Below are 19,623 nucleotides of genomic sequence, written 5' to 3'. Positions count from 1 at the left end.
ATAGTCTAGGAAAAAACATAACATTAAAACTATTTAGTTTCCTAACTAATCAGCAACGAGTTTAATGAGGTAACACAAAAATACCCATTTTTAACAATTCACAAATGAATACACTCATTAGTGCTCAACGATAACACTGAATTTTCCATGTGTTATTGTCGTTTTACAAGTTGTGCATACTTTTGCCAAATCTAATTCAAAGGGCTTGACGAGAACACGGAATTTTTCTTGTGTTAACAAGTTGTGCATACTTTTGCCAAATCTAATTCAAAGAGCGTAAGAAATAACTAATAATTGAAATGGCCGTAACACGGTTCAAATGTGATGCTACGAGAAGAACCAAAAACAACAAACCAAAAAAGTTCAAACCTAAACAACAAAGTCCATCAAGAAACCAGAAAAAAGTTCAACACCTATACCAAAACAATAATTAAGGACAAACAGATATGATGAGAAGAGATAAAGCAGCATGTAGATCTATATAGAGTATTTTACCTTCAGCTCACGAGCAGAATGAACACTTCAAAACTTGTAGGTACAATTAGATTTGTACGACGTATGATATTTATACACCCCAAACTAAAAATCCACAACTTTATTAATTTCTCCAAAGTTAATGACTTTTTCAATACTTTTTTTACTTTTTAGAAAGCATGATTAAATATACATAGATTTTCAGTTGCTTTATAAAAGTCTGAACTGAATCCCCATGAAATTCATAATTTTTAAAAATTTATTGAAAATTTCAATTGATTATTAAAAATAATTATAAAGAAGAATGCATTAAAAAAAAGTTAGATTTTTTTTTGTTGAAAAATAAAGTAAAATTAGCAAAAAGATCCTCCAGTGATGTTATAACTTTACAAGTCAAACTTAAATTTTTTTTTTTTTTTCTTAATACCTGAAAGAGAAATTACCACTTGGAAATGAGGATCGAAGGCAGCATAAATGTTGGTTAATTATAGGGAAAAAGACTTGTGATTTGACAAATGGAGATACTAGAGTCTAGAGCATGAAAAGGTGAAACTTGCTTCTTTCCTTTTCAAGCAATGGGCAACTCATTCAATGATGTTTACATCTGTTCTCTAAAGTGAGGAGTTCAAAATCCGTTATGAGGTATCCAGCTAATATAAAAAATGTATTTAAAACTTAAATAATCAAATTTCATCTTCTAAAACATAAAGGCAAAAAGTCTTTTTTGATTCTTATAGTTTGCTATTTTTACCATTTTGGTCCCGATCGTTCAATTTGATCAAAGTGATAAAATGACAAACTATAGGTACCCAAAGTGACCTTTTGCCCAATATAAAAATGGTTTTCATTTCTTTATGCAACATGGTCAACAATGTAATTAGCAAATTGGACAGAAATTTAGGGCTAAAAGTCACTTTTGATCCTTGTAGTTTGGCACTTCAACCACTTTTGACCTTGTAATTTCGTATTTGTAGCAATTCAAGGACAAGTTAGTATTCTTGTCAATTTCTTTGACGGTGCAAAATGTAATTTCGTCAACCCAAAATCTTTGAGCATAAAAGCTTGTCTGAAACTCCCCTAATTTCATAGTAGGGCTTGAAATTGATCATTTGGGTTTAGGTTCTTCAAAAATTGGGATTAGGGGTTGAATCTCAAGTCCTAATATGAAATTAGGAGAATTTCATACCAGCTTTTACGCTCAAGGGTTTTGGGTTGACAAAATTGTCACTTGCATCGTTAACGAAATTGACAAGAATACAAATACGAAACTATAATGGCAAAATTGACGAAATTGAAACTACATGGTCAAAAGTGGTTGAAGTGCCAAACTATAGGGACTAAAAGTGACTTTTGGACAAAATTTAGTATTACTCTTAAAATTGTTTTGTTTTTCCCCTTTCTTACTTTTGATTGTGTTGCCCTTGAAGACTTGCACCTACTATCATTAATCATCCTATAATTCCCTAGCCAAATGACCAATTTGACCCTTGTAATTTGGCTCTCTTTTTTTTCATTAGCAACTTGTGAATTTTTTTTTCATTGGGGTTTTATAGTTAGGTTATGTGCAAAAAATCCATGAAAAATTAAAGTTTTTCAATTCGTGCATGGGCTAAAAGCACTTTTTTACAATAACAAAATGCTTCTGAACAGTGTTTAACATAAAAGTTTAGAAATGCTTATGAGTGATAAAAGCACTTTTTCTATAAGAACTGCCATGTGCTTTATCCAGAAGCACTCCCCAATGATTTTTCAAAAAGCACTTCAATTTCTTATGAAAATTTCAACATTTTTATAATAAAAACCTTTTTGCTAAAAGCGGTTATGTGCAAAAGTGATTATTATATAAGCAAACCAAACAAGCCCGAAATCTTTTTCAATCAGGGCTTTATAGTAAGGTTTTGTTTCAATTAGCGTGCTATAGTTTTGTTTTCTTCCAAGGCTATGCCTTAATGTTTCAACCTAACATTTTCATCAAATTAATTTCACAAATTCTGTAGTTTGTCTTTGATTGTGAAAAATTAAAACTACCTGAACCTAATTTAAAAAAGCATACAAACTACCTAGATTAAATTGATCATTTTTCTTAATCCCCTAACAAAAGCATAGGAACATAAATTCAAACTACTCTAATTTACAGCGAAGAAAATCATTCTTCAATGTCAAAGAACATGCACGTCGCTCTAATCAACTGGTTTACCCCGCAGTGCAGAAAGAACATGCATACTACTCTAATCAACTAATTTAAGTCGCATGTGCAAAAAGAACAGACACACTACTCTAATGAACTGATGTACACCACATTTTCAAAAACGAAACACTTGTTTTAGGGGGCCAACATTCCATTATCTTATATGTTTCCATACCAAGACTGACAATAAGATGTAACATAGATTTCTCCACCACCATCAACAACATATTCAGCACTTCACATGCTCTCTCATAGGCCCAGTCCCCATTACATGCTGTCCTACCGTGGCACTTTCCAGTTTGACCTGACGTGAGCAATTACCCGATGCGGCCGACTTTTACTTTAAAGATCCTCATTCAACCGACGTGGCACCTCCTCACTCGGTCGACTGCCAGCCAACGAACCAACTTCCCTCCACTAACGTCATGCCACGTGCGCTAAAGAAAAGCGCCTAGATCTTTAACGGTACCATATAAAAAGCTTGACAGCATTTTTTTTTATTATTCTTGTTGCTTCCAGGATGCCACGTGGCAATGATGGTCGGCCTCCACCTCGTTGGTACCCATACGTCTCTTTCTGTTGGTCGTCCCCACCGAGCTTAATGTGGTCTAATCCACACAAGACTCCAACCAAGCCCTTCCTTGAAGAGTAGTTGAAGGCATTGGGCCCCTTGTTCCTTGACACACCCTATCATAATTTTACGAGGAAGGTTTAGAATGCTTGCTACCATATAATAATCCCATGCTCCTGCTTATATCTCACCCTTAAACCTAGAAGAAATCTTTGATCATGGGTTTAGCTTTTTTTTCCTTTTTTTTTTTTTTTAACCAAATTTTACTTTGTGCATGTGATGGGCAACTTTCACAAAAGAAGGATAAATCAACTTCTCATTTTAGGATTTTAGAATTATCAATTACGATGTAATTAATGTAATGCAATCAAAATTAACGTTACGTTTTATTACATAAGTGAAATAACTAAACATTTTTTTTTCTTTTAAGTAAAAAATGAAAGAAAAATTAGAGGAAAGTAAGCAGTAATCTAATTTACGGGTAAGAATTTAAGATAGTTTTTAGTGTTTTTTTTTTTTTGGGGGTATAATACAAGTGGTAATCTATATTACTTTAAATTACATTATTAATCTATGGGAAATATAATTTGGACTTGGGTGTAAAGGACTGGCTCACTGCCATGACCAACTAATCTAAAGTTTTATGTATATTCTATCTTATTTCTAAATAAATAATTAAATACAAAAAAAACAGGGGGACATAAAACTGTAAATGGAGAGCCATCATAATACCAATATGACAGACATGGATAAAACTTCACCAATTACATGAGCCATCTTATAAAGCTGAAAATATCCATAGAGAGAATCACTCTTGAAAATAACTTTTCTAGAATCCCCTTTCAACCATCATAATTTTCACCCCAATCTAGTCCAATGATATTAATGACATAAACTAGCCACTAGTCGGCATGACTCTCCTAAAGAGACTAAGAACTTCCAACAAACTCAACTAAGTTACTAGAATGATAAAAGAAAAACACAAAAAACTCGGAGTTTCTAGACTTTATTGAATAGACCAAACCAAAATAATAATCTAAAAAACTAAAATAACATGGGCAAAAGGAAATCAATAGCCGCTAATCTTCATTCATGACATGACATTGAGACTATCACCTAGTTACTCCAAGGCCTCAAACGCACCAATGAGCAGTGGATATACCGTGATCAAACCACAACACCTCAAACAACAACCTCACAAGATGAGGCAAAACTAAAGCAATGAGACAATAGATATGCCAAGAGAAAAGTAGATCGACATAAATCCACCGAAACCCAAAGAACATTGAAGATCTGACAGGATTTGGAGGAAACCCCGAATATGAAGCTTTCACTCTCTTTTTTCTTTCCAACGATTTTTTATAAATGAACAAGAGGAAGAAAAAAAAGGAATCTTAATGTTGTCCCATTTATGCATGTACATGAATTACTTGAATATTTATTGTGGCTAAGGTTTGATGGATGAGACAGAAATTCAAATTTTGGACATTTTTCAACAATATTGAGTGATAAGTATCACTAGACTAAAAGGTAATTTGTATTGTAATTAGGTTTAACTTGTAGTATTTTTTTTATTTAATAAAAAAAAAACGCGATAGAATTTTATAAGATTAAAAGAATAAAAAGTACAAAGGACACAGACCGTAAAGGGAGCCATTTCAAAAACAATATGGTAATTATGGATAAAACTTCCCAATGACCTAATCTAGCCGAAAAGCTAAAACCATCTTGAGACCCCTTTCAACCACCATAATTTTTCCGAATCTAGTCCAATAACATCAAAGATAAAAACTAGTTGTTAACCCGCATGACTCTTTTAAAGAGATCAAAAAGCGGTCTCGCAAGATGAGGTACAACCAAAGCCAATCCATATATGAGATAATAGATCTGTCAAAAGAAAAGTAGATCGACATAGATCCCCCAAAACCTAAAGAACACCAAAGATCCGATAAGATCCGGGGGGAAAAACCCCACAGATATGAAGCATTCACTCTCTTAACGGCTAATGTTTTTGTTGAGAATTTCGCTCAAACTGGCTAATGTTGAATAAACTGAACAGTAAATATAGAATGTAATAAATGGTTATCTTGAACTTAAATTGGTCTAGGTCGGATATTTTAAGCTGTGAAAGATTTTCCAACTATAAAAAGTTGTGTGGTTTATCTTGTAGTATGATTACATGTATGTAGTCCTATTAATTCCCTTTGAAAAAATTCAAGGAACAGTTGTATCAATCAAATCTTGAATCATTTTAACGATGGCATCAATTCATAAACAGTTTCAACTCGTGATAGCATTAATCATTTGGATATTTCTTTGTTATTGTTTCCGAAACAATAGTAATAACGATAATAAATCCAATTCCATAGACAAAAAACCAACCGAAACCAGACAAAACCCGGTAGAAATAATTGGCCACAACCCCATAAATGATTCCCATAACAAAAAACTTGTCCAAACTTTCATCAACATCAACCAATCACAATCCGCATCGTGCCATGCACATAGAATCAAAACCATGCACATAGAATCAAAACCATGCACCTCACAAACACCTTATAAAAACCCTCTCCCACCCCCATCACATAATTAATTCCCCCCAAGTCCACCTCCTTCCAGTCTTCTCCCCTTCTTCTTCCTTAATCTTCAACTCCCTCCTAACGGTCAACGCCGGTCAAAACCCATGACCACCTACGGCACGATCCCGACCTCGTCGTCTACGCAGGGCCCCTCCGGCGAGTACATCTCGCGCGCCAAGGAGCGCATCAAGGCCGGCCTCGGCGCTCGCCGGCCATGGAAGCTCATGTTCAACTTCAGATCCTTCAACTTCCCGTCGCCGTTCCGCGAGGTCTTCGGGCGAATCCGATCGAACGTCGCCTACTTCCGGATGAACTACGCGATCGTGATGCTGCTGATCCTCTTCCTCAGCCTCCTCTGGCACCCGATCTCGCTAATCGTGTTCATCATCATGATGGCCGCCTGGCTCTTCCTCTACTTCCTCCGCGACGATCCCCTCGTGCTCTTCGGCAAAACGGTGGACGATCGAGTCGTTTTGATCGTCTTGGCGGTGGTCACGATCGTGCTCTTGTTCTTGACCCACGCGACGGTGAATATTTTGGTGGCGCTGTTGATTGGGGTTGTGTTGGTGGTCGTGCACGCGGGGTTGAGAAAGACGGATGATTTGTTTGTGGATGAGGAGAACTCTGGCTTGTTGACGACCCCTCCCGCATCTTCTTCATCTACTTAATTCAATCCAATTCAATTCTCTGTTTTTTTCTTTTTTCTTTTTTCCTTCTGTTTTGTAATTTTGGGTTTTGATGATTGATGATTGAAGTTATTGTTATCTGCCACTCCGCCCCTAATTTGTTCTTTGGTGATCAATCTAGTGAAGTTATTAATTTTTTTTCTTAAATGTTCAATAGAAGAGCGGGAATTCGAACACAGAACCTCCGTAACTTGAGCTACAAGCACTTAGGGTTTTTGGGTTTAGGGATCTCTTTTGGTGGAATGGGGGATGTGGTTTGGAAAATGTTGGTCCAAATCTTTTTAGTCTGAAGTCAAATTCAGATTTAAGTGGGATTTGTTGTGCGGAGTGACTTGGCAGTGGTCACTGTGGATTGGGTGAAATTTTGAGGAGATTATATGATTTGGAAGGAAAAACACCTGAGAAACTGCAAATGTATTGAAACTCGGAAAATTCGGCGTAGTAATGAAGTGAAAATTTTACCCATTTGCTTTAATTTCACTTAGCCAGGTGCTTGCATTACCTACTTATGTCTTTGAGTTTTGGGTTTGTTTGGCTTTTGGTTGTATTTTCCCATTGTCGCACTTTGATTGGTTGTTGCTTGCTATTTGGTGGGTCGGATGGTTCGTTTCTGGCAATGAATTCCTTCCTCCGACCCAAAAAAAAGGAAGATAAAATTAAAAATTGAATCGCTAAAATATTAAAACCAATTGTAACACAAAAAAATGGCAGAATCATAAAAGACAAAATATACAATTACCCTTACAAAAAGTTTGTAGCTTAAATAATTAAGTGTAGTTGCTCATATGGCGAGGTCTTATATTACTTAAAAAAAATTATAAAAAAAGTGATTTTATTATAAAAATTTAAATTTTCATAAAAATTAAACACTCAAAACCAATTTATAAACACACCCAAAAAATATACAATTGTTGATTTTGGGTGTGTTTCTATGTTTAAATAGTGCTTGGATTTTTTTTATAAATACATGTTAGGATTTTTATTTATAAATTTGTATATTATAATTTGCATACAAAGAAAATGCTATTGACCTTGATTTAATTGCCAAAATCTCAAATTTGACCTTATAGACAAATATTATTAACTACAGCTACATTTTTTTTTTTTTTTTAAACATGTGAGGTTTTTTTTTTTTTTTTTTTTTTTTGGGTAAGTATCATGAGGTGTCCGAACCAGCTTATAACATCTCTTATATAAAGATAAATTTTAACAACTCAAGTTATAAGTTTTTTTTGTTAAAGTTAATTTTGATTAACCAAAGTAAAATTGTAAATTATTGGCAAAAACAAAAGTAAAATTGTAAATTAGAATCGAAGAGGAGGAGAAGAAAAAAAAACCAAAACGCAAATTTGTTTGGCGTTGAGTTTTTTCTTCATGTCTATTCACTCGAACTCCCAAATTGTAATTTTACCTAAACCCCGCGCACAAACCTCATTCCAGAGTTCAGATATCAGAGAACGACCTCCTCCTCCTCCACGACCACCGCTACTGGCCCCTACTTACTCTCTCACTCTTCAATCTCCACCGCCCGTTTTCTCTGGCCGCAACCAAATGGCTCATCCGCCGCACGATCCCTACTACCTGCAGCAGCAACCACCGCTGCCGCCACAGCAACAGGATTACAGTGACCGGAGTGTGATCAACACGCTCTTCGTCTCAGGCCTCCCCGACGACGTCAAGGCGCGTGAGATTCACAACCTCTTCCGCCGTCGCCCTGGCTTCGACTCTTGCCAGCTCAAGTACACCGGCCGCGGCAACCAGGTGAAAAAGCTTTTCCCTTTTCCCCCTTTTCTTTTTGTTTATATTTGTGTTTGGTTCCCGAGGAAAAAAAATTGTAAACCTTCTTCTAAATTCGTTTCAGGTTGTTGCTTTTGCTACGTTTTTCAATCACCAATCAGCAATGGCAGCTCTGCATTCGTTAAATGTGAGCAAAAATAACAACTTCAATTTGTTGATACATTTATATATGCATTTGCTTAATTCTTTGAGTAATTAAGCTCCCAAAAAGAAATTTGTTAACATGAATTTTCTCTGTAACAAGTATTTGTGTAATGCATATGTCATGTAGGGTTTGTTAGTGTTTTCCAATTCAATTAGTGACGTTCGGATAAACTTATTTAGGAGCTCGTTTTGATTTGTTCCTATTCGGATATTGTTGGTGAATGCCAAAGTTGGTAATCCGAAAGGAGGACTTTACTTGTACATTTCAATGATGACATTGCATGAAACTTGGGTTATAATTGGTGTTCCTTCTAAGTTTGTTTTTCCATTGATGGTCACATTATCAGGGTGTGAAATTTGATCCTCAAACTGGTTCCCTGCTGCATATTGAACTGGCCAGATCAAACTCAAGAAGGAAGCGTAAACCAGGTTGATATTTACATTTATTGCTGATTCAAATTAAAATTTTATATTGTTTCCTCTGAATCAATATAGAGAATTTGGTTACATTTTCAGATGGTTAATATACATGTCATTTGCACAGGTAGTGGAGCCTATGTTGTTATAGATAAAAGAACTAAAAAAGAGGCTGATACCCAAGAAACATCTAGCGATGATGGTAATGTGCTTTTTTCTTTTTGAATTTCTCTTTTGCCCCATCTCCGTAATGTTTTCCTGTGTCTGACTTGTGCATAATGACTTTCTTTTGCACATTCAGGAGACAGTGAAACTGATGAACCATCTGAAACTGAAAATAATGATTCTGGCGACAAGACTGAATTAGAGACTACAAAGAGGTTGAAAGAGCTCAAAAAATGCATTAATTTTATTAGATCACAGAATCGCATCTTGCACAGAAGTGCAAATATAATAGAGTTATTTTTAATCTACTGATAGGTGCTAAGGCTCTTTTCCTGTTTGGTTGTGTGCAGCGCTGAGACGGCAGTGGATTCTGACAATGCTGTAGCTACGGTAAATGTAAGTGAAATTTCGGATGATTCTTTAAATGCAAAGACTTATATTATTTTTTGTTGAGGACTATAGTGATATTTAGGGCTGGCAGAGTTCTATGTTATTTAGACTATTACTGCACACAAAAAATGATTCTTTCTTTCCTGCCTTTTTTGAATATTTCAGTGGAAACATACTGTCTAAAACCTTCCATTGTCTAACTTTTATAGTGCAAGATAAAAAAGTAAGCAGAAAGATACTAAAGATATGTTTTGTGGGAACAAATATTTTCTGTTTTTTTTTTCAGGGTTGTTTTCTTCTTAATGTATGTTTTCTAGTCTTTGCCAAAAGTCTGCTATACAATGTACTACAGAGTTTTTGGATTTGCAAAGCAAGTTTTTGATGTTTTTAACAACTTAGTTTTGATTTTTATGACATCTATACTTGAAAATTATTGAAACTTCACTTTGCAGACCTTTCTATGAGTGCCATGTGAATATATATTGGCAGAAATTCCATATGTAGGATTTTAAATCTAATTCTCTCCAATCTGGTTTCCAATTCACTGTGCAGGAGCAATCTGAAAAGCATGTTGATGGAGGACCATGTTCCACTCTGTTCATTGCAAATCTAGGTCCAAATTGCACTGAAGATGAACTGAAGCAAGTTCTATCTAAGTGAGTAGTTATTCTTCACCTGGATACTATCACATTTCCTTGTAGATTTGGTCGAATACAACTCTTTTTTCCTGGCCCTCGTCTGACTATGTTTATACTTCTAGTACATAATCATCCTTTGAATAGATATTGGAAAAGTTGATGACGTCAATTGGTTCCAGGTACCCTGGATTCAATGTGATCAAATTGCGTGCTAAAGGTGGAATGCCAGTTGCATTTGCTGATTTTGAGGTACCCCATGCTCAATACTGACATTTTCTTTTTCAGTTATGAAGTTTGGGAGAAGAGATTTTAACTTGGGACCTGTGCACTCAGTGCTGGCAATTATAGATATTTTATATGTTACTCCAACAGGCTTTTATACATATAAGCAGTTTATTTTTCATGTCAGAATTGGCAGAAAGTATAGTATTTTTCCTTTACAGTACTTTATCACTTCAATTAAATGAAAACAAAATATGCGATCAAAGAGTCAGTTCAGTGACTTGTATTAGTTGGGGGTATGAGTTTCTACCAAGACAAACCAAAGTCTTGCAATGTCTGAGTTCCTTAACTTTATTCCACGCTGGCAGGAAATTGAACAAGCCAATAAGGCCATGGACGAACTTCGTGGCAGCTCGTTACCATCTTCAGACAGGGGTGGCATGCATATAGAGTATTTTCTCTCTTCTCTTATTTTATTATCCTTTGTTCAAAACTTATATCTTTAATAAGTGTTTCCTCCCTTCTCTAGATATGCAAGGTCTAAGATGAGGAAGTCGTAGGAGAAAAGGGACTGAGGTGACAATATTCAAGCAGTTTCATGCACATGTTGATTCCGACCGTACTGCATCTGATAGTTTTCTAAATCCATCTTGGCTATTACTGTACACCCAAGTCTTATATCAATTATGAGTTTCAAACTCCAACATTGTAAAGCTACAAAACATTCCTTTGTATTGAAATTTTTGCAGAATAGTTGTTGATGTTTGGGTAAAGACTTCGTTGTTATCTCCTAAGAGTAATAAATTTGCAGTGGTGACTTGAACTTGCTCATGCTGTAGAATTGCAATTCATGTTTTGATTGTATACCAATCGTAGACTTCCATTACATCAGAGCTTCGTTTTGATTCAACCAAAAAGTTCTCGTTCTGGACCCGGTTAAAATGGTAATTTCCTTAGATTGCCAAAAAATTTACAAGACCTTGCTATTCTCTTCTTTTACTATACAGAAGTAAAATGCAGGTGGCATTAACCAAAATATAAGAGGAATATGGATTATATCACAAAAAGGAGCGCACGTATTTAGTCTTCCAAATATGTGTAATTCTAAAAGGCTAGCGCTTTACAAATGGTGCTCAGATGAAGTCCTCCTTGCCTTGTCCCTCTCCCAAAAACTGGGCCGTACATTCTCAAGAGAGAGCTTCCTATACCCTTCAATCGCTTCATCTAGTAGTGGACCACTATAGTGTTCCTTCTCCTGCTGCTGGTGCTGCTGTTGATGCTCTGACCAAATCCGACCACTCCGGCATCCCACATCATGACCATTCCGGCACCCCACATCATACCCAGGCGTTGATGCATAATTTGTGTCCATTACCATGTCACCTTCTAGCATACGCAAAACCTAGAACATGAAGCGAACACATGGCAAACAGATGAGATAAGTTGCTGATAAAGGTAGAAGTAAGTAGCACCAGATGTTACTAAAACGAGTACCCAAACATGAGACATATTTTAAGACTTTGCCAAACCTTCTGAATATTGGGAAGTAAAAGTCCCTTCACAATATAACACCATTTCACTTTTTATCTTACTTCGTTTTACCATATTTTAAGTTTACCTTGACTACACAATTTTATGTATTTTAGGAATTGTTTATGAGCTTTCTTCACTTACAAGTGTCTGAAAAAGAGTAACAGTCTAATTATACTCAAATTGGGCTCTAGTGTTATGTTTAGCACATCAAGTCTAGTGTCAAGTATGACAAGTTGAGTTGTCTTCATTTCAGAAGTTGCTCTTTACCTGTGACATGCGCGGCCTAGATTGAGGATCCCGCCGAATGCATAGAGAGGCAGCATGCAGCATGCAATAAACCTCTTGTTCCGAATAGAAGTTGTCAAGTCTTGGGTCAATCAGTTCATCAATGGCGTATTCTTCCAATAACGGGCGTGCCTGTATTAAATAGAAAGTTATAAGTTATAAGCAATAAAATAGGGCAACAGCCTAGAAGAACTAAACGAGAAACCCTCAATAATCTGATTAATCAGTGTTATTGTAATACCAAAGTTTTTTTATGTTCAGGACAATTTTATGTAGATATGAAAAGTCTCACACTGAAACTAGAAGGCCAATAATTGGTAAACATACATATAGTCAGAACTTGCTTAATCATACCCATTCTGTGAGGCATTGCTGCCCCTTAGGCCGGTTAAGGTCCACAGCTTTTCGCCCAGTAACAAGCTCCACCAACACCACCCCAAAGGAATAAACATCAGCCTTTTCTGTGATTTGACCACTTTGAGCATATTCAGGAGCCAAATATCTGCACCAGAGGGCAACTTATCAGATAATTGGACAGCAGCATATAACATAACTGGATGAAAGGTTAAATGGTATAAGTAAAGGCTGTTATTTAACATTTACCCAAATGTTCCAATAACTCTTGTGTCCACGCCTGTATCCCCATCAGGCTGCCACCTTGCAAGGCCAAAATCCCCAACCTTGCACAAAACATGGATAAATTTAACGACAAGTTTATCTTCTACATTAACTAGGGAAATACACAATTTACGCACTGAATGCAAGACTAAAAGGTTGTAATACCAGTGGCTCAAAATCATGGGTGATGAGGATGTTGTTTGGCCGCATGTCACGGTGCACAATGCAACCCACCCTGCATTCTTCATGAAGATATCGCAGTCCTCGAGCTGCTCCCACAGCGATCTTTTGCCGTGCAGACCATTCTAAAGGCTCACGATGTCGCCCTGAAACAGACCCAGAACCATTGTGAGTCCTCAACATAGTGTCCAGCCAAAAGTTAACAGCAAGTATGAATCAATACAGAATAAGCTTACTGTTGTCAGAAAAAGAGTTATTACTGTATAGATGAGAATCTAATGACCCATTGCAAATATATTCATAGACCAGCAATCTTCGCTTGTCCTCAATACAGAAGCCAATCAACATGACAACATTTCGGTGCTGAGCACAGCTCAGGACTTCCACTTCGGAACAAAACTCTTGATCCCCCTGAGAACTAGCCAATTTGTGTTGCTTGACAGCAACAGCCTGGCCATCTGGTAGCACCCCTCTATGAACAGAGCCAAATCCACCTTCAGCCAAAAAATTGGCTTGGGAAAATCCTCCAGTAGCAAGCTCCAGCTCCGCATAGCTGAACCACCTTGGAGGTTTTCCAAACACAGGTGCCTTGTGTTGACATATTGAACACAATGGAGGAGGGCCTGGAGGAGCATTTCTAGACAGAGAAATTGCTTCTCTCAGATTTCCACTGAACTCCATGTCAGCTCTATAATTTGGCATTCCAATTCCAGCATCCATATCGAGTTTCGAAAATTTATCTAGCAAAGCTTTGGTAGCGGATGCTTTAGAATTATCATTAGTTCTGTGTGAACTTTCTTCCATGTGTTGCGAGGATGGACGATGAGAATTAAGAAATTCTGCTATCCATGGTTGGAACCTCATACTTGCTGAAGATGTTGATAAGTTTTCACTGTCTGTGTCTGAACTACTGTCATCAAGAACCTTGTTTTCTTTACTAACTAATGATTCCTCTTTCTTCATGTCTCCATTTATTTCTGAAACGAAAAATGGTGAAGTTCCTGGATCTGAACTTGACACCGATGAAGTTCCAGCCTCGGTGGCTGTAAATGGAGTCCCTAGCTCTGGACTACTAGTTGGAGTCACAACCGGCCCTCGAATGGAATTCAAAGAGTCATTCTTCTTCTTGGGATGTTTATCAGTCCCTTCATCAAGCTGAGAAGGCAAGGAACGAGCCAATTCAGGTTCCTTCTTAGAAGATCCATTCAAATTCAAGCGAAGAACTTTTGGCTGGGAACGCTTCATAACCACGATGTTGCACTGCAGCTCTTCCATGCAGTGTTTTTCCTCATGTTTAAGATGCCTGTAAAAATCACAAACCCATCAAGATGTAGACAACGGAATGTAATTTCAAAGCAAGATCATATCTCTAATTAAGAAATCGAAGGCAATAACATGGGAAGACTACATGCTACTTCGTATCTTCCCATTCATATGGAGTTATAAACAACAAGCCTGTTTGTGCAAAGGAAGCATTACTTGTCTAAAACAACCCAACTGGCTTGAGCTTTCTTGGACTCTACAGCCACAGAACCAGAAGGTGAGCCAGAAATAATCTTTATCTTGACATTTATCTGCAACATAGTGTCAAACAAGGCATCAACAGACATGGAAATGAATATTATGAATAAGAACAGATATCGATGCACTTACCTTATTTGGATCATAAACTTCATGCAGCTGAAGGATCATCTGAGAGCAGGAATCTGAAATATCACACTTGAGCTCTGAGGTTGTTCCTGAATGTGACTTCCGGTTACCATTGGCACAGTCCCCTGCAAATCTTGGGAAGCCCCAAAATTTTCTACCTGAAAATAGGAGAATATGACTTAGTTGTCAGTATCAAAATTTTCAACAAGTAAACAAATTGTGAAAATGGAAAGAGATGCTGGATGTAGAGCTTAAAGACAAAGGTTCAGCTTCACAATTTGTCTACTAAAACTTGAGTGCAAGTGTGTTGTAGCATTAAACAACAGAGTGTTGAATTTGAATTAAACAACCAAACATCCATAAACGGCCATCATTCACTCAAATAAATTCAAATTACAGAGTAAGCTGTAGTGACAGAGTCGATGAGGACCAAGACTCACATGACCACCACGAAGTCAAATGAAACTTAATTAGAAACATACATCCAACCTCAACAACCCAGAACACTTTAAAACTTAACGGATCATAAAGTAAAACACACCAACATTCTGTTATCATTGAAAATGGGCAAAAATCTACTAGAGGCAAAGTAAAGATACCTGAACTTTGAGAGGGAACAACCACAAGCAGTGTTATGCAATCTCCAGGTTGAACAACATGAGTCAAGGCCCACACCAGAGCAGTCTTGGGAATTTCCTTGGACGCCTTAACAGCCACGACAACCTTCTCGGCGTCATCAGAGCCTTTCTCTTGCCTCACCCGCTTCTGTTCTCGACTCATTACCAAATTCTGCATCACACAAATGTTGCAAACCACCTTGCTTAAGACTTTCAATACTCAAATGCCATCAAGACCATATGCAAAGAAACATAACCGATAGAATATTTCCATAACTTGTTTAACTTTACCCCCACTGTTCTAGATTCCGAAACATGTACTACCCGACATGCAAACCATTCTCTCTAGCAGCCTAGCTGCAGCAGAGCATCAATTGACAAGACCCTTATTACCAATTCACCTAACTTCCCAAGAATCAAATTCAGAACTCCACTTGGGGTCCTCACTTTCTCTAGCTTTTGGTCACTCTCAGGCAGTGAAATCTTGGATGAAAACTCCCAGGTTGGAAGTGATAGTTTTCTAGTTCTAAATACCCTTTTGGCTCTGAAAGCAAGATATTGGTTCTCTGATTTTATTTTATTTTATTTTATTTTTAACTGTGCTATATTCTACGAGTTCTGGCGCCTAGCAAGGAGGAGAATCAAGCAGAATATGCAAAACGACAGAGGTATAGTATCACTGCTTTCGATCCTTCAAATCAACCGGTCAAAATGGTGAAACAAATAGTGCAAAAAGTAAAAGTGGCCAAATCAATGCCTCAAATGGAGCTTCAGACCTTCAGATTCCACAGGACGATGTACCCACTAAGAACAATCAAATCACCAACATGACCAAAGAGGTAGTAGAGGTTGTGAGGCTCTCATATCAGACCCCTCCAATCTCTAAAAAGCCTCCAAATCAAATCGTCTTTGCAACACACAAGCAAGACTGGACCTGCAAAATGTTAGAGACCAAATCTGATAAGCGTCAGAGTTAAAAAGGAAAAAAAAAACAAGGGAAACCAAATAGATTGGATTGGAGTGAAAATGAAGGAAAACAAAACATAAACTAACGTCCTGATCCAAAAAACTTCTATTGTTTTCCTCAGTTTTCTCAGCAACCAAACAAACATGAACAAAACCAAAGTATAATATATTAAATTAATATCAACTAACCATAAATATATGAGAACAAATACTATATGCTTAAAATCTTCCACAACCCACCACCTAAAAATCAGAAGAACTGAAACAATAAAAAGATTTGAGAAAGCCCCATTAACAACAATAATAAACTGGAAGGAAATACGACATTTTACAACCAACCCCAGTTGACCCCCACCACGTGAAAACGATCAAAAAAGCTAGTAAATCTTCAAAAGCAGAGCTTCTTCTATAAACGACAACATATCTATTCTACAAACATATATGAAATTTGTACTTAAACCTCAAAGGGTTCGTTAAGCTTAAACCCAGAAGCAAAACCATTACCAAATCTAACACTTGCTTCGTTGGGTTTTGTTCTTCTTCGCATCAGAGAGCACGCAATGAAAGACGCGCCAGAAAAATAAAAGAAAAGAGGAAAAACAGAGTAAAAATGGGAATTGAAAACGAGAGTAGAGCACCAAAAACTCTTTAGGGTTTTCTCGAGAGTGAGCGAGAGAAGAGATAAATTTCACATTAATGATAAGCAGGAACCTTCTGTGAAGGCAATAAAAGTGAAGAAGGGATCAAAACCAATGAGAGACAGAGAGAGACTGGAGGGAGAGAGAGAGAGAGAGAGAGTGAATACAAATTTTTACTACATTGTTGTACAAACAGAAACAAAAAACACTCAAAGACACAAAAAGAGTGAGAGATAGAGAGAGAGGAAAGAGATGATGAGAGGACCTCTCTGTCTGCGCAAGTCAGAGAGTCAGAGACCGATGGATCGCCGTCGAGGATCGAGCTGTCAAATGCCCCTGCTTCTTAACTTTATTACAGAAACTGACTCTTTGTATTATTATTTTCTGTGCTAGCAAGAGATGCGATTTACGGCGTCGTATTGCTTTTGTGTGGGCCAGCCAGCCCAGAGAGAGGGAAACAAAACAAAAAAAGCTCACGTTTGGCTGCTCTTCAAACGGCGCGCACACCTATGACATCGTGTAATTAAGGACAGTTAATTTTGATTCAAAAATGTGGGACCCGCCTAATTTCATCTGCTTTTTTTTTTTTTTTTTTTCTTTTCCCCTTTTTGTTTGAATTAAAGGATAATAAAGGAAATTTGTTTAAATTAAAGTTTATTGAAGGGAAGTGAGTAAGATTATAAAAAGAGAAAAGGAAATCTGTTCGATGATTTATTTCAGTAGCCGAAAAGTTCGAACTTGAATGTCCTAAAGTTCTGATTTCAATGTCCTAAAACTTTATTATTGTCATTATTGACCCATGAATAATGCGGATTGTTCAAATGCCATTGTACTAATTACTAAACCTAATTTGATACTGTCCTTCAATTTTGGTCCAAGTTTTAAGTTCACATTTATAGCTTCATTCGATATCAACTTCATAAATGAAAAGATTTTCTTGGACCCTAAGGTCTGTTTGGTTTGCAGAAAAGATTTGATGATAAATAGTTTATCGTGTCTTTTTTCAAGGTACGGGAAATTGAAGATTTATTTCACATGTTTGGTAATGTTTGAAAGTGGCCATAAAATATCACTTTATTTTCTTTCTCATGATAATGGATCGGATTTTTATATGAATAGGAGATGGGTTGGATTGGACTTTTCAATCCAATAGTACGATTACAATTCAAATATGGTAATCTGATTATAAATGGATCCGGATATGGATTATAGTTGATCTTATCTGATAATAATCCGATACGATTTACTATGAAGTATAATTTATTTTTTTATGCTTTATATTAGTATTTTATATGTGTAAATGAGAAATTTTAATTTTATATGAACTACACTTTAAACTAATTTTTATGATAAAATATCAAAATTTGATATAAAAAGTAGATAAATACAATAAAATAACAAGAGTAGTAATGACATTTTGATGTTTTGTACACCTCAAAATAAAATCCAATAATAATCTAATCTGATCCGAATTTGATGTGTAAAGGATATGGATTGATAGGTGCAATCTGATAGTCTGAATATGATCTTAATCCAATAATCCGATTATAAATTCATTTAGATTTGGATTGAGATATATCCAATCTGAATCCGATCCGTTTACATGTCTAATTGTAAGTCTAAATATATATGTTTCAAGCGCTAGATCGTGAATTTAAATCTTGCTTGATTTAGATGTAATTATCTTCATATCAAATCAACATTATGTGTTTGGTTATTGAAGATATTATACTCATATTCGACATTATGACTGCTTTATACTTTGTTATATTTCACCAATAATGACTTTTTTTTCCAAAAAAACCATTGATACAAACAACACACCATAGTCATGTCACGTTATGTGTGAACAACACACCATAGTCAAGTCACGTCATGTGTGTATGCAATGTAGGGTTGGTTTTTGTGGAGGAATACCATACATGACTGTAAATAAGATGCAAATCCCTGCCCCTTGTTGTCCAAATCCTTAACACACCCCCCCAACCCTTTAAAATTTTGAACTTTACCATAAATGCACCTTCACCCACATCCCACCACCAATCCACGGTCCACCTCTGTCTCTCTCTCTCTCTCTCTCCATCTCAATAACATGAGCTGAGAGTTATGGAACTACAGAGGGTGACTGACAGGTCATCTCTCCGGGCCACCACGGGGCCCACATAACATCCAATCCGAAACAGCCACACGCCCCCATATGTGGGCCCCACTCGCCACAACCGATCACCGCCAATGGGTAAACACCGCTTGTGATGACCCGTCGATTCATTCGTGAATTGCAATCATGTCACACACGGGGCCGCTTTCTCGATGCACGCACAAGAGGGTCTTCGCTCGCCGTGCACGTTAGCAATGGTCCAATGCATGCATGAGACGGTGACCTAACGACGTCGTTCTTGGCGGCTGACGTGTGCACGTCCTTGGCATCTGGTGCCACGTATCGCGGATCCTGTCTCACAGAACTCCGAACCTCCGAAATAATTAATTATGTTATTCGAGGATTGGGCAGTGACTAAATATTTGTTTAACGACATGTGTTTACACATTCTTTTTTTTATTTTTTTTTATGGCAATTTGTTAGAAATGTAACTTGATGATGACCTGATAATCGAAATGAGTCCGGACATATTCATTACAGAAATTTATTTTCAATCTCGTTATTGCAATATAACAATAAATGTACCGACTCATTATACGTTACAAGAATGAAGTTTGTTTTATTTGTTTAAAGAATATCTTGTTTGGTTAAGTGATTGTATTGAGAGTGAACTTATTGTAACCAATACTTCGTCTTAAAGAAATTCTTTCCTTTCGATAACCAATCCAATAAGTAACATTAAGAAGTAATTAACAAAGACGAGATTG

At 36.7% G+C, this 19,623-nt stretch overlaps 3 protein-coding genes across 8 annotated transcripts; 2 read left to right on the top strand and 1 right to left on the bottom strand.

The window, feature by feature from the left end:
• The first annotated feature begins 5,820 nt into the window (after window positions 1–5,820).
• LOC103327722 (PRA1 family protein F3-like) lies at window positions 5,821–6,645 on the top strand. The gene has a single exon (XM_008230090.3). The coding sequence runs from the start codon at window positions 5,917–5,919 to the stop codon at window positions 6,478–6,480; it is 564 nt and encodes a 187-aa protein (XP_008228312.2). The 5' UTR covers window positions 5,821–5,916; the 3' UTR covers window positions 6,481–6,645.
• Window positions 6,646–7,845: 1,200 nt separating this feature from the next.
• On the top strand, window positions 7,846–11,059 carry LOC103327723 (RNA-binding (RRM/RBD/RNP motifs) family protein). Of its 2 annotated transcripts, none has more exons than XM_089049685.1 (10): window positions 7,846–8,259; window positions 8,360–8,422; window positions 8,787–8,868; window positions 8,984–9,058; window positions 9,161–9,236; window positions 9,372–9,417; window positions 9,964–10,067; window positions 10,229–10,298; window positions 10,640–10,722; window positions 10,801–11,059. In XM_089049685.1, the coding sequence occupies exons 1-10, from the start codon at window positions 7,873–7,875 to the stop codon at window positions 10,829–10,831; spliced, it is 1,017 nt and encodes a 338-aa protein (XP_088905811.1). In that variant the 5' UTR covers window positions 7,846–7,872; the 3' UTR covers window positions 10,832–11,059. The 2 variants fall into 2 exon arrangements, with proteins under 2 accessions (XP_088905811.1, XP_008228313.2); XM_008230091.3 differs by having other exon boundaries at window positions 7,848–8,259; window positions 9,158–9,236.
• Window positions 11,060–11,207: 148 nt separating this feature from the next.
• Window positions 11,208–17,217, bottom strand: LOC103327724 (kinase with adenine nucleotide alpha hydrolases-like domain-containing protein). Of its 5 annotated transcripts, none has more exons than XM_008230094.3 (11): window positions 16,625–17,217; window positions 15,931–16,088; window positions 15,137–15,326; window positions 14,541–14,695; window positions 14,367–14,461; window positions 13,124–14,190; window positions 12,873–13,033; window positions 12,693–12,769; window positions 12,444–12,591; window positions 12,072–12,221; window positions 11,208–11,673 (listed from the first exon to the last, which is right to left on the bottom strand). In XM_008230094.3, exons 3-11 carry the CDS (start codon window positions 15,315–15,317, stop codon window positions 11,392–11,394), a joined length of 2,316 nt encoding a protein of 771 aa, XP_008228316.1. In that variant the 5' UTR covers window positions 15,318–15,326; window positions 15,931–16,088; window positions 16,625–17,217; the 3' UTR covers window positions 11,208–11,391. The 5 variants fall into 5 exon arrangements, with proteins under 5 accessions (XP_008228316.1, XP_008228317.1, XP_088905809.1 ...); XM_008230095.3 differs by having other exon boundaries at window positions 13,148–14,190; XM_089049683.1 differs by lacking the exon at window positions 16,625–17,217 and adding an exon at window positions 16,310–16,374 and having other exon boundaries at window positions 13,148–14,190.
• Window positions 17,218–19,623: the final 2,406 nt, after the last annotated feature.

This window comes from Prunus mume, linkage group LG4, assembly GCF_029339155.1.
Source record: "Prunus mume cultivar Tortuosa linkage group LG4, ASM2933915v1, whole genome shotgun sequence".
Classification (NCBI taxonomy): Eukaryota; Viridiplantae; Streptophyta; class Magnoliopsida; order Rosales; family Rosaceae; genus Prunus; species Prunus mume.
The sequence above is the reverse complement of the archived record's forward strand: the minus strand, read 5'-3'. Positions and strand labels throughout refer to the sequence as shown.

What these genes read in the sequence shown, in the direction of transcription:
- LOC103327723 (XM_008230091.3), top strand. Translation starts at nt 7,873, where the DNA reads ATGTCTATTCACTCGAACTCCCAAATTGTAATTTTACCTAAACCCCGC. An exon ending in CTGAAGCAAGTTCTATCTAA is followed by an intron (nt 10,068 to 10,228) that starts GTGAGTAGTTAT and finishes AATTGGTTCCAG; the next exon opens with GTACCCTGGATTCAATGTGA. An exon ending in TTGCATTTGCTGATTTTGAG is followed by an intron (nt 10,299 to 10,639) that starts GTACCCCATGCT and finishes CCACGCTGGCAG; the next exon opens with GAAATTGAACAAGCCAATAA.
- LOC103327724 (XM_008230094.3), bottom strand. Translation starts at nt 15,317, where the DNA reads ATGAGTCGAGAACAGAAGCGGGTGAGGCAAGAGAAAGGCTCTGATGAC. An exon ending in AAGTTTATGATCCAAATAAG is followed by an intron (nt 14,462 to 14,540) that starts GTAAGTGCATCG and finishes ACTATGTTGCAG; the next exon opens with ATAAATGTCAAGATAAAGAT. An exon ending in AGTTGGGTTGTTTTAGACAA is followed by an intron (nt 14,191 to 14,366) that starts GTAATGCTTCCT and finishes TGATTTTTACAG; the next exon opens with GCATCTTAAACATGAGGAAA.
- LOC103327722 (XM_008230090.3), top strand. Translation starts at nt 5,917, where the DNA reads ATGACCACCTACGGCACGATCCCGACCTCGTCGTCTACGCAGGGCCCC.